This window comes from Centruroides sculpturatus, unplaced genomic scaffold (genome assembly GCF_000671375.1).
Source record: "Centruroides sculpturatus isolate CEXI.00-Female unplaced genomic scaffold, Cexi_2.0 scaffold795, whole genome shotgun sequence".
NCBI classification, from domain to species: domain Eukaryota; kingdom Metazoa; phylum Arthropoda; class Arachnida; order Scorpiones; family Buthidae; genus Centruroides; species Centruroides sculpturatus.
Genome location: NW_019385121.1, coordinates 125,516 through 137,259, shown reverse-complemented (window position 1 = coordinate 137,259; position 11,744 = coordinate 125,516). Strand labels below are relative to the sequence as shown.

General features: G+C 32.0%; 1 protein-coding gene across 1 annotated transcript in view; it reads right to left on the bottom strand.

Moving 5' to 3' along the window:
- The window catches only part of LOC111635053 (glycogenin-1-like), a 23,205-nt gene that overhangs the window by 1,279 nt on the left and 10,182 nt on the right, over nt 1-11,744 (bottom strand). The window contains exons 4-6 of the mRNA XM_023379903.1: nt 10,369-10,531; nt 1,061-1,187; nt 780-978 (exon numbers count right to left, since the gene is read on the bottom strand). Of these exons, the coding sequence (XP_023235671.1) occupies nt 780-978; nt 1,061-1,187; nt 10,369-10,531 (489 nt within the window). The remainder of the gene's footprint in view (nt 1-779; nt 979-1,060; nt 1,188-10,368; nt 10,532-11,744) is intronic.

The following is an 11,744-nucleotide window of genomic DNA, read 5'->3' as shown; positions in this document are numbered from 1 at the left end:
CGTGTTATACGGGGGTTACCTGTAATTAATTTGACTAGAGGTAGGCAGTTATGCTGCCATCTCGTATTAAATTTAATGATCAATTTCAAATTAAATTTTTAAAATGTCTAAATTAAAAATTAATTATTTATAATTATTAAATTTAATACAAGATGGCAGTATAACTGCCTACCTCTAGTTAAATTAATTAATTTCTAATACTTAATTATAGCCTTTACATAGCCCAAGAGTTTGGCATATTGTTATATTATATAACAGATGATGGTTGTTGATGTTTATGCGTGATATGTCTGAACACAAGCAACACTAAGATGCTAGTGGAACGAGTGCTAAACACAGACTGATGGAGCATGCGCACAATCCGGGACTTCCTTTCTCCTCATCACTCATTATGCAAAACATCACTCGTTAAGCAAGTTATTTTTTTACAATTTCTTTTGCTCGTTAAGCAAGGTTCCACTATATCTCACTATAAAACTGATACTTAAGTTTTTGCTTTGTTGAGGAAATAAAAACAGTATAGTTTAATTTTCTGTTTACTTGAAAAATTTTGGACATAAACACTAAACAGGTTATATCATTTGTCTCAATTTCATCAATCACTGAGAAATCAATTTACAGAATAGCAACATAAATATGGATGGGAATAATTCCCAACCTCAATTAAACATCAAGGCAATCTAAATTCAGATTTTCTAATAGAAGCAGAATTGATTTCTATATCCATTTAATAACTTCATGTCACAATAAAAAAATTACTAAAATAATTTTTAACTTACAAATTCAACCACTTCCTCTTTTTTCTTTTCAATTAATGGCTGTATATCTGTTATAAATATTTGCCACCATCTATCAAGATGTTCTTGCATACAAGATGAATCTGAATCATATGTAATATTTTTTGTTTCTTCATTATAACTATGCATCCATGGTTTAATACTACCTAAGAAATGAACTATCTTCACATTTTTACCAAACCTATTAGAAAAGATAATTTAAAAGATACAAATAAAATCCATAAAATAGAGTAAACAATTTAAAATAATTAAACAAAACTTACTGTTTATAGGCTGGCATGTAAGTATACATAGCATTAGCATTCATATTATAAATAAATGATAAATGGCAATGAATATCTTTAATTGCCCAATTAGAAAAATAGGTGTTTAAAAGTCCTTGATCACCACCTGGTAAAATCCACAAACAGTTGTAGTGAAGTATCAATTGGTTTAGAGTGTTCTTAAATATTACATTTTCAAATTAAGACCTATTAACAAGTACTTGACTCATTTTGTCACTTCAACTTTATTCTATAATTTCTCCAATCATGCAAAAGAGTAATTATGAAATAAAATTGGACTGACAAAGCAAAGTCAAATGTTGATAGAATGTCTTAATCCAAGATAATTAAATCAAAAAGCAGTTTTTAATAATTTATTTTTTAAATATATAAATATTTCAAATACTTTTCTACTATATAAATATAGAATATTTATTAAATTATATTATTATTATGCATAAAAATATTTTATAAAAATATTTAAAAACAGTGTATTTAAAAATTTCATTAAGTTATTTTTATATTCATTATAACCAAATATAAAACTATAAACTTTTTAAAATCACTTTATTTACTTATTTAATTTTAGAGTAAAGCATTATTTATATAACTATTTATTTAAAATAATATAATAATTTTGATTTCCTATACATTTGATATGATTGAAAACAGTGACATTATTATTATTAGAATTTGTCTATAAAAATTTAAATAAAATATGTTCTTGTAAATAATAATAAAAATAACATTAAACNTAATTTAAAATTGCTTTTTGAGATGATAATTTCATTCTTGATTGAAAATTTTTGATTATATAATGATCGATTTTAGTTACATATATCTTTAGTTTGTAAGTACCTTTCCTAATAATAACAAAAAGCTTATTTAAAGGAATGTACACCCCACTCAAATTGATAAACTAAAGCGATTGATTGGAATAGACATAATATTGTAAAGAATAGTCTAGATATAAGACTTAGAATAGTATTTAGAGAGAGAGAGACTTTATTAGAGATATGTATTTGTTAACATACTACCTTTAAAAGGAACAATACTTTGGTGAAAAAGAACTTTGCCCCAAAATGGATTTCAATGACCCTGGAGTCATACAACCTTTAATGAACTCAACCACCTGAACTTTTGTGGTTATGTTAAATGAAATTTTAGCAGAAAAGGAAGTGTGTCAACATACAGGAAGAAGACACATTATAACATTTTGAACTGCACAGTGAACTTTGAACTGTTTGCAGGTGCTTTTTGAAACAAGAAGACATCACATGATCTTCTAATATACTTGAATTTGTGAAACTATAAGAAGTCAGCCAACAGAGTGTGCTGCCATAGAGACTCTCAGCAACAGAGAGGTGCATTCGAAACAAGTGACGAACTATGTTCACTTTTACCGTCAATTCAAGACGAAGACACCTGTGGTCATTATGTTTATTTTAGTAATACTATTAATCTGATGAATTGTTTATTATATTATTTCCATGTATTTCAATTTTGAATTTAATTTGAATTATTGTATACTTTTATGATTTCAGTATTATGTGTAATGCAATTTTTAGAGAGAGAGAGTGAAATTCGAATTTATGTATTGCAGTGAAAAATCACGCCTTCTTTAAATGTAGTGTGATTTTTGAAGATAAGGGAGTAATGTGAGATCCGGAAGGCCCCTGGGCCTCATTTGTGAATTTTTATTAATATGTTTAAATTATCGACAAAATATTATTTCATTTTGTGTGAAAAAAAAACTGGTGTTTTAGACGTGGGAAAATAGATGACAGATGACACTTCCTTTCCACAGAAGAGAACATCCGCTGTTTTTCCCTTATCCNATTTTTAATTGTGTTTTTACAACTAAATTCTTGTTTATATTTCATATTATTTTAATTTAATAATTTTTTTGTGATAAATATTTACAAGTACAGTAAAACCTCAATTATCCAAGCCCCAATTAACTGAGGTTCTGCATTATCCAAGGCAAATCTGTACATGAATAAACTAAATACTCTTCTTACACTAAATATTTTTCTAATTCATAAAAACTGCAATGTGTCAAGCACTTAAATATTGTAGTACTTTTAACTTAGATTGTACTCTTAAAGTACTTTTTACAGGAAGTTTAAATCAATAACATGTATTACAAAATGATTTTTTCTGTTACCTCATATTATTTAATCTCAATGTCAGGCAAACCAATCATATTAAAATGTTCATATTAAATAAATACAACCTCACCATAAACTGGAACTGTAATATTCGCAAATCACACATAAATTCAAAATTTCCAGCAAATAAAAGTCAAAAATACACATCGAATGTTTTCGGTCACTAAATTTATCGGCCTTCTCAGGAAATATAAACTGGAAAAACCGTTCTATAAATAGAACTTAGCTGCCTTTTAAATTTTTTAAAAGAACAAAAACGGCTGTGACGTATCTTGTATGATGTATATTATGAGTCTAGATAGCGTTTCCATGCTGATGATACAGGAATGCCATCCGTGTTGATGCAATTTCCACTCATGCTCGCCTTGTAGATCTCTACTGCTTCTAAAATTTTTATATTTTACCTGTCGAAAACCTTGTATATTAGCCTGACCTGGTCACAACAGAGGGAAATACCCCGAATTGCTGGCATACCGTGCTAAAGCCGTATTGATGTTACCTTTTAGCACGTCATATTTGTGATCTTTTAGTCTGGCTTGTAGTGATCTGTATGTGGATCTTATGTAAGCTAGTAATCTGTCAAACCTCTCGTCATATAGGGGGATGTGGTAAATCCCAGGAGCCAGAGCGTCTTCAGTGTTGTCCTTCGTGTTTGAGAGAAGGCAGAAAACGGTGGGTTTCCTTCTATAGGCAAGGAGTACATTTAAAATATTTGCGATCCTTCTATATATGCGATGTAGTGTCGGTTCATAGTCTAAGATCACCCGATTTGCTTCTGCTTTGTTAACCCTGTTAGATGATTGAGATAGATATTTGGATGCCAGACTGTCAATAAATGGGCGGCCATATCCATGGTTGTATGCTACCTGTTTGAGATGTTCCAGTTCCTTGTTGGTATCAGACAACTGTGTAGAATGGGAGTAAGCTCTGGCCACAAGAGTGCAGAATGCGGATGTCTTATATGCTCATGGGTCCGCTGAACTGGAAGGTATGAATAGAGGGATGGAAGTAGCCTTGTGGTAAATTGCTGTGACGAATTTGCTATCAGCTACTTGAATCCTGATATCTAAGAAATTAATGCTATTACTGCTCTCCTGATCCAACTTTAGTGTTAATCCGTAGCTGTTATTATTAAACATTTTTAACACATCCCCAATATTAGGACGTTTTCTCCATACAATTAAAATGTCATTGACATATCTGGTGTACAGAAGGATGTTATGCTTGATGTTTTTTAATGACCGCTCCTCCAATTGTCGTAGGACTAATTCACAAAGATCCCCTGAGATAGGGCTACCCATGGGTACTCCACGTTTTTGGATGTAGGTATGTTTCTCTCAACTAAAAACCTTTCAATCTCCAGTGTTCTTCTTCTTGGAAAACGTTTTCAACCCTACCAGGGTCTTCTTCAGGCCACTGTTTTAATAAATTCAAACAGTACAAAATCGAACAGGAACCGAATAAATGCGATTCAAATCCTAGAATGTCAACGTTAATATCAAAAATATAGAACACCACGCTCTTGCATCAATGACGTCAAAGCTTGCGTAAGTTGTGCTTGTAATAAATCCACATTACACCAATTACGTGTGGGTTGTTCCTTCATAGCAAAATTTCCATGCACTAGAGATGTTGACTGCGTCTTTAGAGTTAATACATATGTTGTTTAATCCCGCTTTATAAATTTCTAAGGTCTCCATAATCCTTAGTTGGTCTACACGGTGTGATAGCCTAACTAGACGTGCATTCTGTAGATCAACCTTTATTCCAGGTTCTGTGGCTATGGTTGAAAGGGTGGTGGTGTGTTTATTATTATCTATATCACACTTATGCTCCTGGAGACGTTTACGAAGGGAGCGCTTGGTCGATCCCACATACACTAACCTATTATTAAATCTGTCATCCCAAAGGGGGATAGAATATATTCCCGGTGCGCTTTCCAAGTCAAGCCTATCTTTCCCGTTGCGGAGTAAGCTATAAATAGATCTTGGCCTACTGTACGCTATTTTATTATTAGTGCGGGAAGAGATTTCTCTGTATAACTTGTCAAGATGGTGGTTGTACTCTACTATTTTTCTTTTATTATTTCCATCAAGGGGAACATCTGGGATGTCAGGAGTATTGCGCATGCTCCTCTGTATATACGTTCATGCTATATTATATACCAAGTTTTCACTGTATCCATGTTGCGTGGCCATTTCTTGGATGTTATCAAGCTCAGCTATGGTGTAATCCCATTCGGAATGGTGGGTGAATGCCCTTATAGTCAACGCCCTAAGTGCCGCTATCTTATAGGAGTAAGGATCTTCTGAGTTGGCGGGGATGAACATTGGTACATAGCATTTTTTGTAAAAAACTTTGAAAGAAATCCTATTATTCATTAATTGAATGTCCAAGTCAAGAAAGTGTGCGGCTCTATTGCTTTTTTGGTCTAGTTTAATTTTTAGGCCATATGGGTTGTTGTTCATTTCACTTATGAAAATATTTATGTTAGGTTAGGTTATGTTAGAGTTGAGGAATCTCAGCATCACTGACTCCACTTATATCACAGTCCTGGAGTTTGTTTCGCTGTACCCATCCATAAAAATCCAACCGTGTTTCTGCGAGTTCAGGGATTTACTGCTCGCATACCCAGGCGCCGTGGCTGAGCGAAAACATGTTTTAGAGCTAGCGCACATGCTGTGTTACTCATCTTTCTTCCGGTTTAACAACAAAATGTACATACAAAAACGGGGTGTCCCAATAGGGAGCCCTCTTTCAGGTGATTTATGCCAGATGGTAATAAGGAAGCTTGAGCAACAAATCATCCCTTGTTATAATTCCAACATACTCCTGTACAGGAGATATGTTGATGACGTCCTGGTCATATGGAGAAAAGAATTTAACATAAATATTTTCATAAGTGAAATGAACAACAACCTATATGGCCTAAAAATTAAACTAGACCAAAAAAGCAATAGAGCCGCACACTTTCTTGACTTGGACATTCAATTAATGAATAATAGGATTTCTTTCAAAGTTTTTTACAAAAAATGCTATGTACCAATGTTCATCCCCGCCAACTCAGAAGATCCTTACTCCTATAAGATAGCGGCACTTAGGGCGTTGACTATAAGGGCATTCACCCACCATTCCGAATGGGATTACACCATAGCTGAGCTTGATAACATCCAAGAAATGGCCACGCAACATGGATACAGTGAAAACTTGGTATATAATATAGCATGAACGTATATACAGAGGAGCATGCGCAATACTCCTGACATCCCAGATGTTCCCCTTGATGGAAATAATAAAAGAAAAATAGTAGAGTACAACCACCATCTTGACAAGTTATACAGAGAAATCTCTTCCCGCACTAATAATAAAATAGCGTACAGTAGGCCAAGATCTATTTATAGCTTACTCCGCAACGGGAAAGATAGGCTTGACTTGGAAAGCGCACCGGGAATATATTCTATCCCCCTTTGGGATGACAGATTTAATAATAGGTTAGTGTATGTGGGATCGACCAAGCGCTCCCTTCGTAAACGTCTCCAGGAGCATAAGTGTGATATAGATAATAATAAACACACCACCACCCTTTCAACCGTAGCCACAGAACCTGGAATAAAGGTTGATCTACAGAATGCACGTTTAGTTAGGCTATCACACCGTGTAGACCAACTAAGGATTATGGAGACCTTAGAAATTTATAAAGCGGGATTAAACAACATATGTATTAACTCTAAAGACGCAGTCAACATCTCTAGTGCATGGAAATTTTGCTATGAAGGAACAACCCACACGTAATTGGTGTAATGTGGATTTATTACAAGCGCAACTTACGCAAGCTTTGACGTCATTGATGCAAGAGCGTGGTGTTCTATATTTTTGATATTAACGTTGACGTTCTAGGATTTGAATCGCATTTATTCGGTTCCTGTTCGATTTTGTACTGTTTGAATTTATTAAAACAGTGGCCTGAAGAAGACCCTGGTAGGGTTGAAAACGTTTTCCAAGAAGAACACTGGAGATTGAAAGGTTTTTAGTTGAGAGAATTATATTACCTCCAGTATTAGAAGGGAAGTTCATTAGTTGTAGGCAGTGATGACATTTGAAATATTTAACAAAGGGTTCGCTAACAGAAAATTTTTCCTTAACAATTTTTTTTCGCTCAAATGGTGCATCGGAAGGCTCTATTTTAGTAGTGTTACAGAGAATAATACGTATATTTTAATATTTTTAAAAGAATCAAAACCATTGAGAAATGTTACATGTGTTTAACAAGGTTCGGAAAACTTTGAAAATGTTAACAACGGGTTCGGCCGAACCTGTGCGAACCCGCTGAATATCACCACTGGTTGTAGGTATGTTTGTTAAATCAAAAACAGGATAAATACATAAGAAGTGAGTAAGCTCTAATATCTGTGAGTGGTACGATTGTGCATCAGGGATAGAGTTTAGAAAGTAATCTCTCAATGCGCAGAAGCAAGGTTCCAACCTTATAGACGGAAACATGGAAATAAAATCGAAGACTGTAAGGTATTTGTCTCCATTTAAACTAATGGCCGCCAGTTTGGAGAGAAGGGCACCTGAATCTGAGATTGTGTACTTGTAACGTTCGATGTGTATTTTTGACTTTTATTTGCTGGAAATTTTGTATTTAGGTGTGATTTGCAAATGTTCATATTAAAATATTCTTTCTCTTTTTGAGATTCTGCACAATCTCACAATCTGAGAGGATCAAAAACCTAATGGGATTGAAGGAGATGGTTTTGAAAGAAATACAGAGGAAACAAATTTGGTTTGGACACTTGAAAAGAATGAGTGATGAGAGACTCCCGAAAATGCAAATGAAATACATTCCACAAAAAAAGAAAAAGAGAGGAAGGCCCAGGTAAACTTGGTATGATGGAGTAAAGTTAGCATGTAATGAAAATGGGCTTAAAGAGGAATGGTGTATGAATAGAGAGAGATGGAGAGGGTTCCTGAAGGTGATGTCAGATGCCATAAACTGAAGAGAGGTAGATATTAAAATATTAAATTTAATATTTTATATTAAAAAAAATTTAATATAAAATCATTTAATACTAAAATATGTATAACTAGCAGACCCCGCCACATGTTGTTGTGGCTCAAAATGTATCTATTATAAATGTATAACACTTCCCCCGTAGGGGGGAAATTTTTCAAAAAATTTCTTCTTGGTGTACATTCTCTCGACGTACCCTATTAAAACACAATCAAAAATGCAAAAACCCGCATCTAAAATAGTATAATAGAAGTCAAGTTCTTCACGGTAAGCCTTAATCCTAACCATCTCCCTTCAGTGGGGGGAATTTCGACATGCATATTATATAAAAACACGTGCATAAATGCAGTGTTGTGTCAAAATTTCAAAGGAATCAGTAGGAACAAATGAACATTACATTTTTATTTATATAGATAGATAGAAGATGATCCACTTTAGTTCAATTTTACAGAAAAGCATAATGCCTCACAGAAAAGCAAACTTAGGACGTTGTACTTGTAGCGCCATCTGTTGGACATAAAAGCCTTAATCTAGATGATATCTTTTAATTTATATGAATGTTTAACAAAATAATATACATCTTATGTCCACCCTGAAGTTCCATTCTAAATATTGGTGAAAGAATTTATGAAATCAGATGAGTAGTTTCAGAGATTACCCGCTACATCCAAACTTACTTACTTACTTACAAACATTACCTTTTATAATATTAGTATAGATATAGATAAAATATACATATTTTTGTTCTTAAAACTAATGTATGTATTAGCTGAATGATGTAAAAAATGTTTTCAGATATGATTAAATTCACAAAGGTAAAAAAAAGAGGCTTAATTAAATGTGATACTGTATATTTTATATTCATAATTTTAAATGGGTGTTGTTGTCCATTTTATCTAATTTTTCTGTTATCCAAGGTAGTATTGGTCCACATTATCTCAGATAATTGAGGTTCTACCATAATTATTTTTAATTAGGCATATAATGTAAACTAAAAATTGATAAATAAACTGATGGTATCTAGAATAAAAAGAAAAAAATAATAAAAATAAACAGATGATAACTCTCTACTTATATATTTAGTTGCAAAAATCACTGTTTGGTACAAGTTTAAATACAATACTTTTTAAAATCAAATTATTTCAAATATAAAATTCCTTCTTCTAAAACTTCATGGCAGTATGATTTCTTTGCAATAAAATTATCCCAAGCCATATTTAATTATTCTTGAAAAATTATCCATGTTTTAAAAAAATCTCAATAAACTGACTAAAAATCATAATAAAAGAAAAAAATTGTAATATTTATTTATTATTTTTGATATGTTAATATTTTTAAATACTAATTTATATTTTAAGTTCTACAACTGTTTTCATTATAAAACTATTTTAGCTATTCTGTTTCTAAAATATTTATCCTAATTTTATTTCAATTTTAATTAAACAAACCTAAAATATAGTGTTTTATGATAAAATGTATCAATAATGTCCCAGTTCAGAAATTTTTCGAGATGACACAATAAATTTATAGAATAAAAATTTAAAAATTATTTTTCTCTACATAACTTTCTGAACATATGCAGAATCTTCCAGAAAGAATTCTATCATTTTAAATTACTGTGATTATGTTAATTATTATCTGAGAAGCATATGATATACATGAATTGATACAGTAACTGTCTGAGTTTCATCTCCTATCTGCATTCAAATGTCTCACTGTCTATTTCTGGGAAGTGCTGTAAATGAAAATGGCAATTTGTAACAGAGAAAGCATTCTGCATTCTGCAGTTTTCAAAGTTGGAATCCATTCATCATTGTGCAATATGAGTAATCTGTGGGACTGTGGCTGCTGTGAGGGGATCAACAACAGATATGCTATAGTGAATGTAGAAAGAATTTGAGTATCAGTTGGATATGTGCCATGTGACATAAGGTGCACACACTGAGAAAGTATAATGGCCAAATGTGAAACTTGGACTGTTTTCCAATGCCTTATGCATATTAAAATGTTCTCAAATAACAACTAACATAATTACAATAATTCAAAATGGTAACATTCTTTTTGGAATGCCCCATAAAAATTATAAAAGTTTAAAACAAGAAATTTTTCAAAATTAAATCTACCATCAAAACTTCCTTTCTCATTTGCAAGATGAACAAGTTTCTTGTAAGTCTCTTCAGATGGCTTAAATACAAAAACACCAGAATTAAAACAATCTGGCCAACCAACATCTGCAACAGCCGACAATTCTTCTTTTTCAAATAATTCATCACAGTTTTGCAAAACCTAAAATATTTATTTTAATGAAAAAAAAAAAAAATAGTAATTGCAGATGTTGTGCTAAGAAATAAAATTAAATATATAAATATTTTAAAATTTATCAGCAAATTTATATATCATAGTTAAGAATTAATTAGAATAATATTTTACTTAAAATAATATAAACAAAATAATATAAAACAAAACATCAATGAAGAATCTACAAATAAATATCCAAAATTTGTTACGTGAAATCAGCATAATTTTTTTTATTAAAAATTATATTAAAGTTGATTTTACATTACTTGAAAGTAAAAAATCTATATATTTTAAACTAATAATATATTTTATATATTTTAAACGAATTTCACATTTTCATAACACTTGAAGAATACATTTCATTTAGCTATTATCTTAAATTGATGGGGTCTTTTACGCATCAAGTATGAATTGCTTGACATGTAAAAGATCATCATAAACATATTTTTTTTAAAAACTGGCAGATATAAAAATTTATGCTTTGAAATTGTGAGATCCGAAAGGCCCATGGGCCTCATTTATGAATTTTTATTAATATGTTTAAATTATCGACAAAATATTATTTCATTTTGTGTGAAAAAAAAACTGGTGTTTTAGACGTGGGAAAATAGATGACAGATGACACTTCCTTTCCACAGAAGAGAACATCCGCTGTTTTTCCCTTATCCGTTAAAAATCTCGCTCAGATGGGAAATGGTTACCCCTCATTCATCCCCCTTTCATCCGTTCTCACGAAAGAGTTACTGAACGATGATTGGACGAAATTTTGAGATAAAAGGAGAAATTAGTCAGAATTCGAGGAGTTCTCCGACCGATTGAAAGTGTCCAAACTCCACATACGTTTTCCTCCTGATGGCCAACGCCCATAACGGAGTCCGATAGACGAAGTCCGAGTCTACACTTAGAGGAAGTGATAATTTTATATTTTATGCACGAATTAATCTCCCATACGAAAGAAAGATGAACCCTATCTACAAGGTGTCCTATATCTACAGAAACGAAGACGACAACTAACAGGTCGTATGTTTAGAATCATTTTGTGAGCTCTCTCTCGATCGCGCATTAGCATAGATTTAGTCGTAACCTTTAACTTGTCATATAATCGTTGTTATTGATTTTCTGTATTCGTTGTTTGGATTTATTAAATTTTACTTATGTTTATTATATAAGAATGTCTCCTCAATTCATTCCGAATCAGATC